The sequence below is a fragment of the Zootoca vivipara genome, chromosome Z2 (assembly GCF_965207765.1).
Source record: "Zootoca vivipara chromosome Z2, rZooViv2.hap1.1, whole genome shotgun sequence".
NCBI classification, from domain to species: domain Eukaryota; kingdom Metazoa; phylum Chordata; class Lepidosauria; order Squamata; family Lacertidae; genus Zootoca; species Zootoca vivipara.
In genome coordinates, this window is record NC_142585.1 from 18,322,637 (window position 1) to 18,344,409 (window position 21,773).

The window sequence follows — 21,773 nt, forward strand, 5'->3', positions numbered from 1 at the left end:
ACCCCATGGAAAGATTTAGATTGAAAGTGATCAGTAAATCAGTTAAGATAATAGTGGTGATGATGATAATCCAACATTGCAGATCCTGCATTTAGCAGAGGGGTTGGACCTGATTACCTCTGAGTGCCCTTCCAACTCTCTAAAAGCCCATAAGAATCAAAGAAGAGTCTTGCTGTATCAGGCCAGTGGCTCATCCATGAAGTGATCAAGTAACTCCTGCTCACTACCTTTTCCATTTCTAGCGTTCCAGAGCTGATATGCCCTCATGAGCGTCTGTTCTAATGCAGCCAATGGTCATGCAGGGATGTTCTTTCACCCTCCCCAGATGTCATGAGTGGCATGCCACCCACCAATCTCGCCGCAACAGCACCTCCCTTGCACAGTCTCAGGTAAGAACTCCTTATATTTATTGGTTCCTGTGCTCTTTAGGGTGGGTAGGGATGTCTTTGTTTATATGTGACATTTTTATAAACTGTTTTTGCAAAAGCTTATAACTAAAAAAAAGTGAAAGAAAAAATACAGTGAAAGAAAACAACAGCTCAACATATCTGAGCAGCTGGGGAAACCCAGTCAGATGGACAGCATATAAATATATTAATATTATTACTATTGTGGGGAGAAGCAGGTGGCTAATGAGGGGGTGTGGGCTGCAGGGAGTTCCAAGGGCCAAATAGGGGCATTTGGAGGGATCAGGCGTGAAATTCCCCACTTCTGTCCTAGCTGTTGTCTCATTAGATAGCTCTTCCTCCGTGAATTCACCTGATCCCTCTTTTCAAAGCGATATATTCTAGTAGTCTTCCCTATGTCCTATGGCAGCAAGTTGGACACATTAATTAAATATTAGTTATGTGCTGTGGTTCTGGCATGTGGGAAGGGCATTTCCATCCCAAGGAACAAAAACTGTGTGGCTTGTGTGTGAGAGTGAGAATGAATGAATGATAAATTAATTAGGGGCAAAGAGGGGGGCACTTTTTGCTTTTGCCACACTCACCTTTGGCCCCACCCATTTCCACCTTTAGGCCCACCCACTTCTGTCTTGTAGCTCCCAGCCACTTTCCACCCAAGGAATGCCGCCCTCAAACAAAAATGTTGTCTGTCCCTGTTTTGCAACCACAGAAAGCAGGTGTGGGGAACTTTTAGCCCTCAATTGACCAGGGATGATGGCCATAAATCCTGGAAATTGGTTCCTGTGAGATAACCAGCCTCGTATAACTAAGACTAATTAATGCTTGAAGGTGTTAATACCATAGAATAAGCTGTACCACCAGGCTTAGCTCACCTTGGAAGGGACTATGTAATCAAGACTTTGTTCCTCCTCAACCCGTGTCTTAGCTGGTTGCTGAAGCTCAGACTGCAGGGCTCTTACAAGCCACTCTTGAGTTCCTATCACATTAATTTAGGAACTTTCACCACTGCAACTAAGCCAAGTTTTACTGCCTGTGCAACTTTCTCTGAATGCTATATGGAAAAGTACATGAATTGGATCTTTGGAGAGTTGTAAGTAAACTCTTTTAAACTTACCAAACATGTGGTCTTTTTCTATGTTGGTGGAAGAGAGAAACTTTGGATGGAACTTAGAAGGACCTACGGTATTTTAAAGGTCTAACAGCCTATATTTCCACACTTTAATTTGCAGCATATTTTGTGATTTCAAATATCTGCTGGGGTTCTGTCACCAAAAAGTACTTGCCCAAAACCTGTATCTTGGCATCCAGGAAATTCTCCTCTCTGTTTATTTTTTTGTGTGGCAATGTCCCTCCCTCCCCAGGAAATAAGACGCAAGACACAGTGAATTGATTTAAAGTGGGTGAAAAGGCCACAACTTTATTGGTTTCGGATGTTGAGCGGTATTGGCTTAGGCATTGGAACCTAACTGGGTATATCCGACTGTAACCCGTGTGTTACAGTCTGGGAGAAATTAACCACCAGAAAGGAGCCCAGTGATGTACATCTACTGAGACACCTCCTGTGGCCATCGTTGGGGGGTGCTATAAGGCCCTGACCTCAGGAGAAAGCTACCACCCCCGGCTCAGGACAAAGCTACCACCCCCGGAACCTCTTTAACGGGATTAAATCTCCAATTTCGGGCAGAGGATGATGTAATCTGCCCCCCTTTCTTCATTTATGCAAATTTCCAATGCCTAACCGCCAAACCAAGTTGTGACGAATTGCTATGAGGTAGGCGAAAAAACCAGTTTGGCTAGTCCAAGTGGAAAAGGTCCTACCAGGCCCCCCCAGCCAACCAAGGCGACCAACCGAAGTCCATAGCAGCGTCGGCCTAGCCTGCCTAGCCTAACGGCCGGGTGGGTGGGTGATCCGATCGCGCTGGGAGCCGGGGCTAAAGAGGCTGAGTTCCCGCCTCGGCTTAGTTTAAAAGAGGGGAAGCCCCGCCTCCCGGCTGACCCGATTGGCCAGCCCGGCTATGACGGAGGCGGGAACTCCCCCCTCGCGAGGGGGCTGATCTCTCAGCCCCCATCATGAGATTTCAGTCGGGCCAAGCCCACAACACCACCTCCGTGTAAAGCAGAAGTGGTTTTCTTGCAGCCAACACTCCTTGCCTTGCTGGTCTTTTCCCACCTGGCCTGGAAGGGTGGGGCCCTGACTCCAGCTGTAAAAACTGAGACTGCTGAGCATACTCTTGGGCTATTTAGAGATTTTTGTTGGGGGGGGTTGTTGTTGTTATTGACATAAAATTTCCATATCTTCATATTTAGATCTTACGATTTATGTGGAAATTGTTCAGTTATGGTCCTTACTTTTTTGATATGTATTATTTATTGTTTATTTCTATTTAAGTTACGTTTGCAATTACGTAAATCTTTTCATGTTGTAAGCCCCTTGAGCATGGTTTTCACTATGGAAAGGCAGCATACAAATTAAATGATGTTGTTGATGATGATGATGGGAGTTGTAGTTTAACAACATCTGCAGGACCAGAGGTTCCTGATACCGACAAAGAACATGGCTTCTGCAATGGCTTCAAGGCAAGCTTCAGCCCTGCAAACATCTCACTGTAGAAATTTTAAAAGCTGTGAGGTGGGGCGGGGGAGAGAGGGAAAGGCAGAGGTGGTGGACAGGCATGCAAGAGTGCAGGAGGTCATCTGGTGGAAAGAAACATGGGGCAGAGACAAAGAGAAAGAGGGAGCTTTCTATCATGTGCCTGTAGGTGGGACTGAGCATGGAAACATTAGCTTATGGGGGGGGGAGTCTGTGGGAGACCATTACTGACAGGAACGGAATCCTCTTGGCCAAAACAAAGACATTCTTCCTCTTGCTTTGGTGCTGAAGGGGGTGGTGAATCCCAGGAATTTTCAGTATTCCCTGCGGGGAACCTGGGTTGCTTCCAGACAACCTGTTTATTGAGCATTCTTTGTTATTTGTTTCCACACAGTTTGCAGGCAGGTTTGACAACAGTCCCCTGTTTACTGAGCATTCATTGTTTGAGTCAGGGGTTACATGACATGGCATCAAGCAGTCATAGTTTCTCCAAACTGGTATCCTCCTCCTCCTCCTCCTCCTCCTTGCGAAACATGTATCCTAAAACATGTCATTGGCACATTGATAATGCATTAATGGAGTATTTATACTGGATTATCCATACATCACTCCACTTCATTTATTGTCCTATGATTGCTTCTCAATGCTACTGGAAGGGCACCCTTACGCTACAGCACAACAGGAGTGGGATAAAAACCAAACAAACCTAGAACATTTATTCAGTGTTCACTATGATTTGCTTCCAGACAGTTTAAGTTAGGGAATAGGTTCTGTACGTTTTTATTGAGTATTTGATTTGTTTACAGAGTGGTTATATGATGCAGGTGGCAGGTGGTCTAAACAACTGAGCCTCTTGGACTTGCCAATCAGAAGGTCAGTGGTTCGAATCCGTGCAATGGGGTGAGCTCCCATTGCTCTGTCCCAGCACCTGCCAACCTAGCAGTTCGAAAGCACACCGGTGCAAGTAGAGAAATAGGTATGGCTGTGGCGGGAAGGTAAATGGTGTTTCTGTGTCCTCTGGTTTCCATCACGGTGTTCCGTTGCACCAGAAGGGGTTTAGTCATGCTGGCCACATGACCCAGAAAGCTGTCTGTGGGCAAACGCCGGCTCCCTCAGCCTGAAAGCGAGATGAGTGCCGCAACCCCATAGTCGCCTTTGACTGGACTTAACTGTTCAGGGGTCCTTTACCTCTACCTTTTTATGGCAATGAGCACTCATCCTGAGTTGCTTGTGGGGTGCTTATACAACTTCCTGTTAGTCATTTGTTCATGCCACACTTTTCAGTGCATTTTCCCATCACTTTCCAAACCAGAAAAAGTCCAGCACTGTCTCTCTTTTTGAAAAGTGGATTAGTTGTGCTAGGGCAACAGCTCTTTAATCCACTTAAAACACACACACCTAAAGTTCTGGTAGATGATCAAATTCCTCCTGAAAAATCCTGACAGTCCGTAGAAATCCTTGTGATATGAAAAATTGCAGGATTTCATCAGGAAGCTACAGAACATGCACTGATTGGAAATGAAGCAATATGTCCGTACAGGAACTGTTGCAGAAACGAACAGTTTTGAAAGCGCAACCATCTACAACTCCCGCAATAACATTACGAGTATGTCACCATTAATGCATAATAAAAATGGCATCTTCCCTCCCCCCCCTCCTGATTATCCTACACATTTTTCTGCCAATTCCTTTATTGCAAAAATGATAAAGATTTGCTGTGGTGGATTATGTGAAATTATTGTGCAAGTGTGAAACAAATCAATGTTGATTGTGAAGCCTGGATTTGCTGGTGTGTGGTTGAATCCCACCTGGAAATAGTGACAGTCGGGAAGTATGTTTGGTCTCTAAGGAAGACTGGCAGCCAGGGAATGCCTGGTCCCACCCCTATAAAGTGGGATATCAAATCCAAACTCTTCTTCTCTTCTTCTTCTTCCAATCTCCAAAGAAAGATCTTTCCTCCACACCGGTTTCACAGCGGTTCCCATCAGAAAACAGACTCCATGGCATTGGTGGCTGGAGCCCATTAGAACTGGTGGGACAGAAGGCAAGGATACCAGCAGTGGGTAGAGACAAGAGACAGTGACAGGCAGAACCTACAAGTCAAATTTAGCCCCCCCCCCATCCTCCCTACTGAGTTCTACAAGGGTAAGCATTGAGGCCAAGGAGGAGGAATCTGACAGGCATGGCCTACACTGGGTCATCCATATAGCAAGGTGACTCTTCTGATCTTGGGGAGGGGGCACTCATCTTTCGACCCTTTTGCTGCAGTTGAGCATTACTGTCACAAGTCCACTCTGGGAGGGCAGGAGGTTGCCTGTGACATTCAGCCTCCCTCTCACGCAGGCAGCTGCTTCCACCCCAGCCAGAGAATCAAGTGGTTTGGAGAGTGTTGGAATTCCATATGGACAAAGCTGCAATTCACAGCCTGAAGGGTGGCTGTTGCTGCCACCCCCCTGCAAGATTCCTAGGGGGTCAGCAAAGAGAGGGTAGCAAACCACTCCTTCCTGCACTCCCCTCCCTTTCCTGCCTGCTTTCCCGGTCCCTCCTTTATCTCCCTTTTGGATGGCTTTGGGAGGGGTGCCAGTCGACAACACATGCTCTCCCATGGAGCTGCCAAGGAGGCCCGCTGGGGATCCTCGTGTCTGCCCAGGTAAGGGAGAGCTGTCTGCAAAGGCAGAGTGCAGGCATGGATCTAAAAATAAAGCAGTTCACATGGATCTGGGCAGAGTGGGAGTGAATTAGCCAGCCTGACATCCCTGCAGTAGAGAGCAGTTGGAGTTTTGATGCTGAGCTGGAGACAACTGATTCCCCCATCCCAGAAGATTTTGTTTCAGGTTCGGATGTCTAACTCTGTGTCTGTGGGTGGGTGGGTGTATTTCACATTTTGGCTCTTGCTGTGTTGTGAACTTCTTGTGCAAGCTTTGCACGCTTGGGCTGTCTTTCGGCTCCACGTGGCAGCAGATTTTGGACCCTGTGGAGTTGTCTTCTGCTGTGACTCTAATGCAAGCTGCTGCTTTAAAAGAGACCCAGATTCCGCTGGGGTTTCCCCTCCTGGACTTAGGGTTTCCAACTTTAAACGTTCTTCCTGGCTGACAGAGCAAGGCTAACCTACTTTAGCATTGTGAGAATCAGCGCATGAAAAGGCACCAGCTTCCCAATGTGAAGGCATCGTGAGATGCAGCAGCTGTGGCATGAATGATTTATAATGCTCATCTTTTTAAGTTTCCTTTGCACTGTTTGGTGTGTGTGTGCGCATGAGCTCCTGCTGTACTTGCAATGTGCTCCCTAGCACAGGTGCGTAATTTTGCACCCTTTCAGAATTGATGCTTCTCAGAAAGTTTAACTGGGTATTGCAGATTTGCAGAGTTTTCCAGTTGAAATTAGATTCTGTTTAGCACAGCTCTTTTCTTTTCTTTTTTAAGAAAAGCAATCAAAACATTAAAAGGTTTCTTCACTAAAAAAATTTAAGACTCAAAATATTAAGAATTAGTTTGCCAGATGCGATACTTAACACTTGAATTTCTTCCATATAATTCCTAAGCCATCCTGTGGATTTGCGGATTTATTAAAACAAGAGGACACTGTAATTATGCTATGCATGGATTTTTACAAGCAAATCTGTGTTAAAAGAGATTTTCCTGGAGAATTCACCCAGCCGCACACCAGGTTGTGTTTTTTGTTTTTGTTTCTGCTCTAACAGACCACGGAATATTGCTGCTGAGTAGTCTTTGCCCTCCCCAACAACAATGCTCCCTTAGGGTGCCCTTCTGCGGAGAGCATTATGATGCTTGAGTATGCTATTCCTGAAGCCCTTGGGGTTGATGCCTTCTAATGGAAGGCAGTAAATGCTACATCGCTTTGGAGGACTAATGGCTAATTAGTCAGAGGGAGAAACTATGGCCAGCACAAATAAAGTCACAGTGGTGTTTTTCTTTAGTGAAAATGTCAGCAGCGGGTTGCAAAAAATGGAAGCTGCTGTGTGTGTGTATGAGAGTTGGTTGTTGGATGCCAAGATCCATCTAGACCTGGGCTGGAGAACCTGTAACCCTCAGCATGTTGTTGGACTCCCAGCTTCCATCATCCCTGACCATTGGCAAAGCTGGCTGGACCTGATTGGAGTTGCTTCCAGCAAAACTTGGCCAAGTGCCACTGGGAAGCTCACAAGCCACTCTTGATTTGGGGGGGTGGGGTGGAACCATGTCGAAATCCATGTCTCCATTATCTATCTTCAAGGTATGCAGTCTATATACAGTACTTGGAGCCTCCAAAATGAAGAAGAGCAAGGCCAAGGGGGGCTTGTTTTCTTCCACAGTTCATGGTGGCCAGCCAACCAGCCAGATGCCTTATTGAGGCCCATCATCAGAACATGAAGGCAACAGCCTGCCCCAATATGGCAGCTGCTTCCACCCCAGCCAGAGAATCAAGTTCCCCTTGACATGCTAGTTTTCTATGTGCAGGGAAGTGACATATCTAGGCGGTAGAGCACTTTTGCATTGCATGCAGAAGGTCCTAGGTCCACCGTCCGGCACCTTACAGATGTTTTAGACTACAGCTTCTATCATCCCCCAGCCAGTACAGTGTGCTTGAGCCTGTTTCCCTGGATGGAGTGTTATGTATGTGTGTTTATGGAAACTTCTGATTTTCGCACGGCTGGGAATATATAAACTGGTGTACATAGATAAGAGTTTCAATACTCTGCCCACTTTCGCCTCTGGAATCTTCCTTGCAAGGGCATGTGACCCTCAGGCTGAAAATGGTTCCCACCTCTGGTGTTAAGAAATCAGAAAGGGGGAAGTACACCAACAATAGGAAAGAGGCAGGACCACTAAGAGGCAATTCTAATTTAAATAAGTCAGTCTCAAAGCATGTGGGTTTCTCCATCAAGGAAATTTGTTCTGCAGCAGTGAGCTCAACAGATAATGTCACCTGCAATCCAGTTCACCATTTTCTGGGGAGTTGCATAGTGGGACTTCTATCTAAGCAAACATTATTCCGTAGTGAGACTGCAGACCTGTACACACCTTCCTGGGAGTAAACTCTGTGGGACTTGGTGGGACTTTCTTGTGAGTTTGCTTTGAACTTTTTATGCACAGTTTATTGGCTTTTAAGTTTCTTCCATAACAGCTCAAAGAAGGAAAAAGATAACCTATCAGCAACACATGTCAATTCACAATAGCATTTTGCAAAACCAGGCATAAGGGCTTGCATGCATAAGACAGTTCCTCTGCAGGTGGTATATTGGAGGGAGATAGTAGCAATAGTAGCAGCAGCAGCAACAGTAGAAGTATTGCTGTTCTACTATACATTTGGAAAATTGTTTGCATTTGGACACCTCTTAAGATAACACATTCGAATTTTGCATGATAGTTCCTGAGATCAAGTAGCAGGTTTTCATCTATGTTTGGATGCAACTGAATTTCCAAACTGCACCCCATGTTTGGTTTCTTAGAATTCCGAATAGCAACAGATCTGAGGCTTCTAGCTATTTAATAAATCTAGTCATTTGTAATTGTTGTCTGTATCCTGCCTTTCCTCCAAGGAACTTTGGGTGGTGAACGTATGTTCTCTCCCTTTCATCCTAATGACAAATATGCAAGGTAGGTTAAAGTTGAGAAATAGAGACTGGACCAAGGTCACCCTACTGTGTGGCTGAGGAGGGATTTGAAACCAGCTCTCCAGGTGTTCCAAGCCGTGGTAGGAAGGCTTGTGGTATTGATTCAGTGGCGTAAGAGGCAAACACTGTGACAAGACATTGGAGGGGAGGGTATGATGCAGACTCAAGGAGAGGGAATGGAACCATGGAGAAAAATAGGGATGGGCAAATCTGGCCATTTTGTTTTTTCATTTTCCCAGTCTTTAGCTCTCCACATTTCTACATCAGCATGACTTCTTTTTTTATATAAAGTCCCTTTCAACATAAGAATACACACATTTCTGTGTGTACTTTTGCCTAGGAGACACATTTTTAATGTTATTTTCACTTCTTTTGTACACATAACTTGGCTTGCAGAACTGTATCACAAAGTTTGGAGAAATGCAGATTTCAAAAGTTGGCTGCATTCCATTCCACTTATCATTATTATCATTGCATTTATATTCCTCCCAGAGGACCCAGAGGGCAGTATTGTTTCAGAAAGTGAAAAATTCCCCTTTTAATGCAAGCAGGAATGAATCTCTATTCCCTCCCTAGCTGGCATCATGAGCAGATAGAAAGATGCTTGTATCTCACCCTCAGGCAGTGTTTCCCCAAGCCTGATCCAGTGATTCCTGGCCTTTAAGCTAACTGCTCAATACACCCCCCAATAAATGCTGCAGATAAATAGTTGGACAAAATAGCCCACAGCAGGCTGTGCGTTTATTGGGCATTTACTTTTTAAATGAGAAGTTAAGATAGCCAGGTTTCAAGGTTTGATATACAGTTCCTGGATTATAGCCAGTGGTGTAGCATGGGTGGGTGGCACTGTGGTCTAAACAACTGAGCCTCTTGGGCTTGTTGATCAGAAGGTTGGCAGTTCAAATCCCCGCATTGGAGTGAGCTCCTGTTGTTCTGCCCCAACTCTTGCCAACCTAGCAATTTGAAAGCACACCAGTGCAACTAAACAAATAGATACTGCTGCAGTGGGAAGGTAAACGGTGTTTCCATGCACTCTGCTTTCTGTCACAGTGTCCCGTTGCGCCAGAAACGGTTTAGTCAGGCTGGCCACATGACCCGGAAAGCTGTCTGGACAAAGGCCGGCTCCCTCGGCCTGAAAGTGAGATGAGCGCCACAACCCCATAGTCACCCTTGACTGGACTTAACAGTCCAGGAGTCCTTTACCCTTTTTAAAAACCTTTTTATGGGTGAGTCATAGGGGCAATTGCCTGGGCGCAAAATTCTTAGGGGCACAACATTCCAAAAGAAAAAATAAGACAATAATTTTTTAAAAACAGCGCACCCTCCTGCTCACACAGAATATCTTCCGATGATCATGAAGGAAGGACTGAGGAGTGGATTTGAGTGACGGCCTGTTGCTAGGGCGCCCTCTGCATGAGCTTTAGAAAGATACCCACTCCTGAACAACAACAACAACCTCCCCCTATATCCTGCTCTCCGCTGTGCTTGACACTTATAGGGTGCCACTGCTGCCACTTGAGTAGGTCACCGAGCTATTGCCCCTTTGTTCCAGCCTATCAGAGGGCGGTGCCAAACATACTTTCCTTGCCCCGGGCTCTGGCAACCCATGCTACCCCACTGATTATAGCTTCCTTCTCAGGGACACTAGGCAGATGGAAGTAATGAGGAGCCAGAAGCAAAGGGACAATCTGCCCCCCCCCCAAACTCTTGTCACACTAAAACCTGTAATCTAATAAAACTTACTATTTGGTTAAATTGCTAGGAGAGGCATGTATGTCCTGTTGGGTTTGGCTTCATCTCCTTTGCAATATGCTGAGAGTCTGTTTCTAATCTGTCTGTAAACTCAGGATATCTAACAGTCCTAAGCAGAGCCCAAGCCTGTCCAGAAGGTTTGGCTTTTACCTAGGAAAACCTACCTGATGTATCTCTTTGGGCAATTACTGTATAACCCTTCTCTCTGTTACCTAGAGGCTAACAGATCTAGCTTTTGCACCATCTGAAAACTGCAGAGGCTAAATTTTGCTCTCTACTCTTCTTATATCCAAAATTAAGGTATTACCTGAGTTTCGCACTTGCAAACATTAGCTGTTTACAAAAGCATGCTTGTTCACTTTAATACACAAATTTATGCTTCTCCATTTTTAATACTCTGCCCCTTGCCTTGCTAATTGGCTGGTTTAAGAAAATTCCATTTAATGATTTTATTTGTCCCTGTTGAATTGGAGAGATGGAATCTGTGGATTGTGCTATTATACCGTATATAACACATTTTGTAACACACTCTGGAATACACTCTAGGAAATGTAATATCTAACACTTTAAGTAACTTTTCCTAAGTTACTTTTAAAAAGTAGTTGAATTCTATCATCAATACAAATTTGAACACAAGACGGTAAAGTAAGAATTACCTTTTTGCTTTTATGTGAAACTTTCCATACTCTTATGCTAATTGCTTTGTGTTTATCCATTTTTATTAATCTATGATCAATTAATCATGTCACTCCAGCTGTACTGAGATCAGGCTGTGGTTATTCAGCAGCAAGAGTAATGCATTCTGTACAAATTCAGAAACACTTCTGCCTTCAGAGTTGCTTTATATTTTTCAGGGCCTCACCCAAGACTCCCAATTCCTGGCATGTGTACTGGGAATCTATAATCCAAAATCATTACAAACAGCAGCCCCATCAACAATGGAGAAACCCTTGATTCTGTTGCTGCCTTACTGTATTGATTACTGATGCTTCACTTTGTGTTTTGTTTTGTGTTTTCTTGGTGTGTGGTTTTTTCTTCCTGGTGTTAAGTTTGATGGTTTATATTTTAATGGTTGAGTCATTCTTGCTTTTATGTTTTTAAAGCCACCTTGAGCACCTCCGCAGGGGCTCACTGACTGCAATTCTCATTGCACATGTCCAAGAATGATCCAAGATGCTGCTCCGTGCAATGTTGCCAAGGATGCTGGTTGTTTTTTTAATTGCACATTTATACTGGTTTTTGCAAGGAAATGCTGTAGCTCAGTAGAAGGGCATCTGCTCTGTATGCAGAAGGCCACAGGTTCAATCCCAGGCATGCGCAGATGTAAAATTGGAAGAGACACTCAACTGAAACCCCTGGACAATCACTGCCAGTCAGTTTGGACAATACTGAGCTACATGGATCAATGAGTCTGATTTGGCATAAGGCAATTTCCTATACTCCCAGGAGATCAAGGTGGTATACTCTCTGTCTCTTTCCAAATAAAGCCCTTAATTCTTCCTTGCAACAACCCCTGTGAAGTGTGTTAAGCCAAGAGATATAGGTGACAACTCCCTGGGACCCTGGGTGCCCAACTACCCACAAAATTCCCCATTTTGGTGCCATGGCCATGCATGCTGGGTTTGAATGTGAGTCTCCCAGTCCTGACACTTGCTCACTCAAATCTCAGTTTGTGTGCAGCTTCATCGGCCCACCTTTAAACACTTATTGACCCCCAGCATACTGTAGCTATTTCCAATCTCTGAGTGCCGGTCCTTAAATAGCCAAAACAGCATCACCCATGTACAGAACATCAGCAGGTTTGGGTTTGCAAGTGCATGAAAAAATATTTAGCAAATAAAATCCTAAGAGGGAGATCCGCCAAACATCCCAAGTCCAAGGAAAACTGAGCATGCTCAGTGGGCTTGGAAGGCAGACCGTTAAGGGTGGAAATGAAAACTGGAGGGGGAGAGGATTTTGTGGAGTGAATGGAACATTGAACAAGGAGCACTCTACACTGCAGCATTTTGTTGCAGATCCCACTCAGGTATTACTATTTCTGATGTTCAGGCTTTCCATGTGGCTGTTTGTATAGCTAAAATGGTGTGTGCACATGCAGGCATAAATGCATCCATGCACATACAAACAAACACACAAACAAACAACATCTCAGCAGGCTTGGACTTGGGGGATCACCAAGACTTGCAGAAGTACAAAACAAATGGGAGCAATCCAAGGGTGGATCCTAAAAAACAGCTCAGTGGGGATTGAGAGTGGTTACAGAATCCTAATGGATTGTTTGGAATGAGGGGATGGATTGGAGTACCCTGAACAGGAGCCATTCACGCTGCAACATTTCGTTGCTGCTTCTATGTGTCATACATTAAATGTTAACTGGTGCAGAAAGAGGTAAAGAGGGACTCTGGCAGATCTTCATCACCAAAGTCACCAACATCATTTGGATGCTCATACAACCAATAGCAGATTGGATATGAATGATTACTATTAATTCACTGCTGTAAGTTTTATTTATTATAACACTCTTGTGCTTTGTGAAAAACAACACCAATGTAAAACCTGTACATCTCTGCAGTTCCAGTTTCCATTGGCCACAGACGAAAAGAAACAGAATGCTTTTATATCTGCTTGAGACCTTGATCATACCATTTTGCTCAATCATGAAATACATATTTTGGGTATCAAAAATAATTCATATGTCTGAAAGACATCTAGTTAAGAAAACATATTTTGGGGCATTTTTAAGGAAACATATGAAGTCTTTTTATAGTTTCATTTGAAGAAGGATGGAAGAGTCATGCCTCTTCTGGGAGTGATTCATTATTTTGTATTTGTTATTGCTATCCAGAATCCTTGCTCTCTTAAAATAGAACAAGTGTATCTGTTCTCTTTTTAAATGTCAGAAGTATGTTCCATTTTTTCCCTTGCCTCAGTTTCAGATGCTTCAGTAGTCTTATTCATTTACTTACTTAGTTAAAAGCATTTCTAAACCACTCAGTATTTTTTTAAAAAAAAAAATCTAAGCAGTATGCACTTTTGTACAACAGGAAAACATCCGCTGAAACAACAATGCAACCCTAATACCAATAAAGCAATATAAAAACCATATACAAGCAAATAAAGCAGCAATTTCGGGAATTCATATGCATAAAACAGGGTTCAATCTTACAGGTCAGGGAAAAAGCCTCCGCAAAAAATAAAGTCTTTACAAGACATCCAAAACAAGCAATGGTTGTTGCTTCATGATGACAAAGGGAAGGGCATTCCACATTATAGGGGCAACAGTGGAAAATACCTGTTTTGGGGTCACTGTACTCTCGTACTCTGTGGGGTGTGATGCCTCAAGTAGAATTTCTCCAGATGATCTAAGTCAGGGCAGCCCAACTTTTCATACCAAGTGGGCTTCAAGAGTACTTTGACACAGAAGGCCTGTGGGCTGCGCACTGCCTTGTCCCACTGGCTTTTGGAAGGCAGCACAAGGACTGGTGTGGGCCAGGGCATGTTACTGAGGGCTGCCAAAAAAAGAAAAAGGCATTGAGGGTCATGCATTGGACCACCCTGATCTAAGTGATCTGATTGGTCTCTGTAGGGACAGGCAGTCTTGCAGGTAATGTGGTTCCAAATGCTATCAAATGCCAACAGTGCCCTTCAGCTCTCTATATATTGGACAAACAGGCCAAACCCTACGCCAAAGGATAAATGGACATAAATCTGACATCAGGAATCACAAGACTGAGAAACCAGTAGGAGAACACTTCAATCTCCCAGGACATTCTATACAAGATCTCAAAGTAGCTTGTCTTATTACAAAAGAATTTCAGGGATAGACTGGAAAGAGAAGTTGCTGAACTGCAATTTATCACCAAACTTAAAACCATGGAGAGACCTGGTCTGAATAAAGACATTGGGTTCTTATCTCATTATACATGATAAAGCTATCTTTAGCCATCTCACCCCTCGCTTTCCCTGTGGGACAAATTGCAGCTGTAAACAGTTGTAAATTCTTCCTGTAAGACCAAATGCAGTCATAAACAGTCCGGTTTCCCACCACCCTTCTGAGTGGTGCCCCACCCCTCTCACTATATGTGGGAATCTGGTGACTTCTGTACCAGTGTATCTGAAGAAGTGTGCATGCACACAAAAGCTCATACCAAGACAAACTTACCGGGTAGTTGGTCTCCTAAGGTGCTACTGGAAGGAATTTTTTTATTTTGTTTTGACTACACCAGACCAGCACGGCTACCTACCTGTAACTGATTCCAAATTGTTCAGGTCTTAATATGCCCCAGCGGCTTGTCTCCGGAAAGAATATCCTGTGCCTTTAATATCTGAGTTACTGGTAGAAATTCAACAGGTCTTGTTGCAATGAGGATACAGTGAAAGGGAAGGTGTGGGGAACTACAGTATATTGGTCCATGAAGGGAAGGCGAGGGGGCGGGGGACACTTTTGGAACCGTAGGGTAATATACTGATTAGAGGTTGACTCCAGACTTTCAGTATTTTGTAGAAGTGATTAAAGCACATACCAGAACTTTAGGTTGGCAGATTTAAAGTAGCTTAAAGTAGCACAACAAACCCACTTTTTAATTTTTATTTTTAAAAAAGACATCTGTGGAAAGTGATGGGGAAAATGCAGGATGAACAAATGATTAACAGGGAGCAGAGTCAACACCCCACAAGAAGATCAGGATGAATGCTCAATAAAGACCAGGTATAAACTAACCTCAGCATAAGCTTCACACATGCAAATCAGGATGAAAGCTGATTAAATGGGCTGCCTGGAGGGGTCCTATGCAGTGCTTTTTTTTTCTTGGGGGAGGCAGGGGTACGCATATCCCTAAACATTTTGTGAATCCAAGTTTGGCCTCAATGAGGGGCAGTATTTGAATATGAGTAGGAAATTGAGAGTACCCCTAAGCATTTTTAGGGGGGAAAGCACTGGTCCTATTGATGAAAATACCACCAAACAGAAAGCCAACTTTTGAGTTTTCTTAACTCTTCTTCAGGCTGGAAGTTAATCAAAATGGGGGGGGGGGAAACGTTTGGACACAATGTCTGAGCCCAAAAGTCCTGCACTATGTAAGTCTTTTAAGTTGGCACAAGGCTAGACTCTTATATGGCTTTAATAATGTAATTAAGTGCAGTGTAACTGTTGTTTGGAAACAGGACCAGGACTCAGAGGAGTGAGGTTTCACCCTTGTCCCTGCCATGCTCCCAGTTGAAATGCAGCTGTCCGATGCATCCTGTTCAGAATAAATGGAAAGTCCCCACTGATGACATTGGGAAATAGCACGTGTTATGGGCCCCATTCCCATTGCTCAGTTCAGGTGTGGGGAACCTTTATGACTCTATGGACCAGATCCTTATCTGGCTCCATCCCTGCAGGTCAACAGGCTCAGATGGGCAGGTCAAGCCATCTACCAATCACATGATGCTGTGATATCCTGCCTACCTGCCCAGATCCCTTGTCCAGTGGTTCCCAAGCAGGCTTTGGCTCTCCTTCCAGTCAGCAGAAGCCTGCTTTCCCTTGCCCCAATACACAGTTAGGGGTACACTTTAATGCTCCTGATATGCTATTGTGTGTTCTATGAGCTTAAAGCTGAAATAAACTGATTGGAATTGGCTATTGTGTGAGGAGCCAGGTGGCCATGGTTTGTGTGCCAAATTTGAACTCCTGGCAGTTCAAGTTTGACTAGCAAACCAGAGATTCCCCAACTTTGACATAGTTCAGCGGTGGCCAACTCCGAAGAGACTGCGATCCACTCACAGAGTTAAAAACTGGCAGTGATCTACCCCCTTTGGGGGGTTCAGGTCAAAGTTGTTAAGCTTTTTTTAGGGAGGAGGAAAGCCCCGTTTTTTAGGGGTTCAGGTCAAAGTTGTAGAGCTTTTCTGAGGTGGGAGGAAAGCCCTCTTTTTGGGAGGTGAAGGGCTAAAATGTTGAGCATTTTTTAGGGGAGCCAAAGTTCTTGAGTTTCTTTGGGGGGGAAGCCAGTGATCTACCAGTGATCTACCACAGGTGTCCAGTGATCTACCAGTAGATCACGATCTACCTGTTGGACATGCCTGGTAGTTGGTTGGAGGAGGGCATTTAACCCTCAGAAGTTAAAAAAGAGTAGGGGGAATTTTCTGTTAGATTGTGGACTGTCATTGCATTGCTAATATAGGGATGTTCTCTTATCTGTGGTTGTTTAGATTCCTGCAAAGAATGGTTTATTGTGCAGAGCTTGGTCCAATCTAATAAAGTATTTCTTGCACCCTAAAGAAATTTGTATGCTTAGGATCACTTAATCCCAATAGCGATGCCTTATGTATTAAGAGATCCAGACTGTGCTTTCCTGCCATGAAAAGACTATTGGTATACAACCAAGATTCTAGTCCATAAAAAAATAAAAGACAAGTCAGAAACCATCCTTGTGATGCAGGAGCAAGAACAGAGCAAAAGCGGCAGTTTGTGAGTGACCAGCCCAGCCAGGTTCTGCCCTCTAGTGGTTCCTTATGAGAAAGCCAGCTGTGATTTTACCCTCTCTTCTCCCCCCCCCCCACTATATTTCCCTGTATTTGCAATGCTCAAGTGTGAGTGCTGATTGCTATGTAGCCAAAATGGCACCACAAAATGGCCCAAGAGGGAGGTATCAGAAGGCTAGAGAGGGAACTCCAGAATTTACAGAATTACCAAAAAAAAAAAACCAACCAAAAAACATTTAAAGGAGTGGCGAGAGGAAGCTATGGAGGGCGACCCCAGCAGGCACAATGGGCTTGAAATGCTAACTGCTCTAGGAGGGAGGGGAAATAGAATGAGGCATTGTGCAGGAAGGCTCTCAATAACAACACTCCACACTGTAACCTTCTGTTGCAGATCCCACTTACATACATAGAAAGTGTCCTCCTACTAGTCCAGATTTTTTGTCCATTTACTCCAAGAGTAGTAGTAGTAGTAGTTATTGTTGTCGTTTAGTCGTTTCTGACTCTTCGTGACCCCCATGGACCAGAGCACGCCAGGCACTCCTGTCTTCCACTGCCTCCCACAGCAGGGCCGGCTCATCGTAGACCCCCGGTGGCGCAGGGCACCATGGCGCCGGCCCGCCAGGAGGGCGCCGCGAGCTGCGCCCGCCCGCTGGCCAGCCGGTCCATTGCGCAGCTGCGCGCGACGCCCAACTGCCCACCGCGCTGGGAAACGGGGCGGGAGGGTGCCGAAGAGATCGCGCTGTGCCTGCCAGCCCGCCCGCCGCGCAGCAGCGCCGCGCCCACCTGCCCACCGCGCCGGGAAACGGGGCGGAAGGGCGCCGGAGAGATCCGGCGCACCATGGCGACAGGGGCGCTTAAGACGGCGCTGTCCCACAGCTTGGTCAAACTCATGTTCGTAGCTTCGAGAACACTGTCCAGCCATCTCGTCCTCTGTCGTCCCCTTCTCCTTGTGCCCTCAATCTTTTCCAACATCAGGGTCTTTTCCAGGGAGTCTTCTCTTCTCATGAGGTGGCCAAAGTATTGGAGCCTCAGCTTCAGGATCTGTCCTTCCAGTGAGCACTCAGGGCTGATTTCCTTCAGAATGGATAGGTTTGATCTTCTTGCAGTCCGTGGGACTCTCAAGAGTCTCCTAGGGAACCTAACTAGACCTGTAAAGCTATTTCCTCCAAATAACACCCACTTACCCCACACCTGACATCAGGTGTGAGGCAGAGGAAGATGCAGCTGGGGTCTGCACTGGGAATGGGCACAGACTCCTTTGAAGGTTTCTCACTTCTGATGTCCACAGTGTAGTAGTTATCACATTCACCTAACACATGAAAGGTCCAGGCAGATACAATTAACCCTGGGGGGAAAACTCTTCCATAGCAGGGGGTTGGACTAGATGACCCTCATGGTCCTTTCCAACTCTACTGTCCTTTGATTCTATGACTGACAGTAGCTCTACAAGGTATTGTGTCTTTCCCATCACCAGTTACCCCACTCCCCACCCCACCCATCTGCACTATTCAGTATTGCGCCACTTTAAAGTGTCGTGGCTTCCCTCAAAGAATCCTGAGAACTGTAGTTTGTATTGGGAGTTGTTAAGCAACCCCCTATTCCCCTCAGAGGGTGGCGCTGTGGGTTAAACCACAGAGCCTAGGGCTTGCCGATCAGAAGGTCAGTGGTTCAAATCCCTGTGACGGGGTGAGCTCCCGTTGTTCAGTCTCTGCTCCTGCCAACCTAGCAGTTCGAAAGCACATCAATGTGCAAGTAGATAAATAGGTACCATTCCGGCGGGAAGGTAAACGGCGTTTCCGTGCACTGCTCTGGTTCACCAGAAGCGGCTTAGTCATGCTGGCCACATGACCCGAAAGCTGTATGCCGGCTCCCTCAGCCAATAAAGCAAGATGAGCGCTGTCAGGGGGATAGGTAGTCACTTAACAACTCTCAGCACGCTTAACAAACTACAGCTCTCGGGATGCTTTGTGGGAAGCTATGACTATTTCAAGTTGTATCATAGTGATTGGATTTGGTGCTTGTTTACTGTTACCATCTTCTCCTTCCCTAATATGTACTGATTGAAAAATCCCAACTACCGCTGATAAATAAGAATTGAACATCCATTAATACTCACAACAGCAAGTGCTGTCACACTATTTTTGTTGTCGTTGTGAGCTTTAAAAATTGCTTAATGAAATTGGTTAATAAGGCAAAAAACAAAACAAAGATGATTCCCCCCTTTTTCTCTTGTTTTTCATGATACTGTAAATACAAAAGAAAAGCAGTTGAGTAACTAAAAATCAGGTGGTTAATAAACTAAGATGTCTTTTATAAAGCAGCACCCAGTATTAATCATAGATTTTTAGAACACTCCCTATACATCCCTTCCCACACAATTGTTCCCCAACAAGGAAAGAAGAGGAGCAATAGGATAAAAAATTTACTGCGCTCCCTTGCTGTGTGGGTACCAAGTGCCTTTTCTCTTCATTTGATAATAGTGTTTCCTGCTTTCTGTGTTTATGCTCAGGTTAAAACAGCCCAAGATGGTGCTACACCAGCCTGTGTGAGCCAAAAGCCTCTGAATGGTGCCATTGGGCCACAGATGCCTCTTGAGATGAATCTCTGCTGGAATGAGATTAAAAAGAAATCGCACAGCCTTCGGTGAGATGCTGAGAGATGTGTGGCAAAGTGCCTTGTTTTCATTTGGCTTACAGAAGCCAGTCTGACAGATACTGAAGCCAAAGTTGAAATCCCCATGGGAGAGGATAGACACTACAGGGGTGGGAAACCATTGTGGCTCTGGTCTGGACCTTGCGAACCAACTTTGGCAAGCAGATGGGGCATCCTACCTGTCAATCTCACAGTGTTGTTTTGATGTCACACAACTGGCAGACAGGTTGTCCTGCCCACCTGTCAAAAATCTGTTGGATGCTTGGGAAGCACTATGCAAGGGGCGTTGCTAGCCCTATGCTTGGTGCTTGCAAAACGCAGGTTTCTTTCTCCCTATCCCACATTAGCTGAAGGGGAGAGGAAGATAGAAGCCTGCATTTTGCAAGCATTGACGGTGTGAGGGAGAATTATCTCTCACAGCCAATGGAGGGAGGGAAGAGAAGTGGGAGGTCATGAAGCCATTTTTCTCAAGCCATAGTGATGGCAGTTGACATCACTTGTGACATCGGCCAATGGACAGAGGGAAGGGTTTAATTCTGAGTATCCAAAACACATACTCCCGAGATGGTTTCATTTGTCACCCTCTCAGCATTCTGCTTCAAATACTTCGCTTCCCATCTCTGTGGTCTCATTCTTCTTTGCCTGCTTCCCACCTTCGTTTCCCCAGGGCTCGATTGGAAGCCTTCTCAGACCACAGCAGCAAGCTGCAGATTCCCTTGCAGGAGATCATAGACTGGCTCGGCCAAAAAGATGAGGAGCTCTCTGCCCAGCTGCCACTTCGTGGGGACGTCCTCTTGGTTCAGCAGGAGAAGGAGAGGCATGCGGTAAGTGTCCCAGAGGGCATAGCACGGCATTAAAGGGGGGGGGGAGAGAGAATAAAGTTGTTAATGGTTATTAGGCACAATGTCTGCGAACTACCTCTACTGGGATAAGAGGAAATAATATGCCTCTGAAGTTGGCATCCCATGAGCATCTGTTGGGCTGCCGGACTAGATGGGCCTTTGGTCTGATCCAGTGGGACTCTTATTATGCTGCTAGGCTACAGCCCATCATCTCAGACTGGTAGCCACGCTGGCTGGGGCAGCTGCAGTGAGGGCCCTATACCTTAACAGGCCCTCAAGTCACCTTCTGCAAATTAAACCAACCTGCAATAAAATCACACTCCATAACCAGGGGCTCACCATGGAAACGTTTCCATGCACCATCCACCTAATTTTATTTGAAGGAGTGCTCTGTATTGAAAGGCTGTCTCTTCCAAGTCTAATTAAAAGATAGATAACCCCCCAAGAAGGGAGAGCGGGGGGGGGTTTCAATTGCAAGGGCCTTGCCTGATATGGTGAGGTGGACTTTAGTTCTCTTTTATAATATTTCTCTCTAAATTTGCATCTGTACATGTAAATTATCGTATGTAAGATCCATTTTGTCCTCTCTTTTTGGCAATGGGTAAGCAGACACCTTATCTGTGGAAGCACATAAGCTCCCCTGTCCTGTGCCTTGTGTCAGCTGAGTGTGCTGCAAGATTGGCCAGGTTGGGCATTTGCCAGGGCCCCCGAGACCAGCAGAGGGGGCCTCCTTCTCTGAACTATGCTACCATTGCCACCTTGCACCAAAATAAAAAATAAAAATTCAAGGCAGCCTAAGAGAATTGTTAGTTCACCCCACTTTGAAGTCTCACCTCTTTCAGGCTGGGGGGAGTCCACTGAGGGTGACATTCCTGAGGGTATACCCCCAAATCCTCAAGCTGGCGCTGGAAGGCAGTGTATTATTGCAGCTCCCTTAATCTTTCCTGCTTCTCTCTCCTTGGCACAGGCATTTATGGAAGAGGTGAAGTCCCGGGGCCCCTACATTTACTCTGTCCTGGAGTCTGCTCAGGCCTTCCTCACTCAGCATCCATTTGAAGAAGTGGAGGACTCCAATTCCGACAGCAAAGGTTTACACTCCTACATAACTTTAGCTGTTTCCCCCAGTCCACTCACGCTGCGCTTTCAAACAGACTCTTCTCGTTCTGCTGGGCCAAAGCCAAAAGGCAATGCTAGCTCACTGGCACATGGCTTTTATGCTTCCAGGCTGACCTGCTGACCTTCTTTGTCCCCGTGGAGAGATCCCATAATCCTTCCCTGTCCTGAATACTCCATGAGCGCATTTGGAGGATAATATACTCCTGACCTCCAGAAGGATACAATAGAAGTTAATCTCATTCCTAGATGGGTGTCTTCAAGGCTGCAGGAAGGACCGATTCCCTTTTCAAATGGTGGTGATGAGCTACATGGGATGGACAGGGACACCCCAAAGCAAT

The 21,773-nt window shown here is 45.4% G+C and overlaps 1 protein-coding gene across 9 annotated transcripts in view; it reads left to right on the forward strand.

Moving 5' to 3' along the window:
* The window catches only part of DRP2 (dystrophin related protein 2), a 61,200-nt gene that overhangs the window by 11,145 nt on the left and 28,282 nt on the right, over window positions 1–21,773 (forward strand). For 6 of the 9 annotated variants that reach the window (XM_088664521.1, XM_088664524.1, XM_060270458.2 and 3 more), the window contains exons 2-5: window positions 243–389; window positions 19,335–19,468; window positions 20,145–20,301; window positions 21,287–21,407. In XM_088664521.1, coding sequence (XP_088520647.1) covers window positions 282–389; window positions 19,335–19,468; window positions 20,145–20,301; window positions 21,287–21,407 — 520 coding nt within the window. In that variant the 5' untranslated portion in view covers window positions 243–281. Of the gene's footprint in view, window positions 1–242; window positions 390–5,575; window positions 5,648–5,681; window positions 5,832–14,922; window positions 15,072–19,334; window positions 19,469–20,144; window positions 20,302–21,286; window positions 21,408–21,773 lie in introns of those variants that run through there. The other 3 variants (XM_088664526.1, XM_088664523.1, XM_088664525.1) reach the window with 3 other exon arrangements.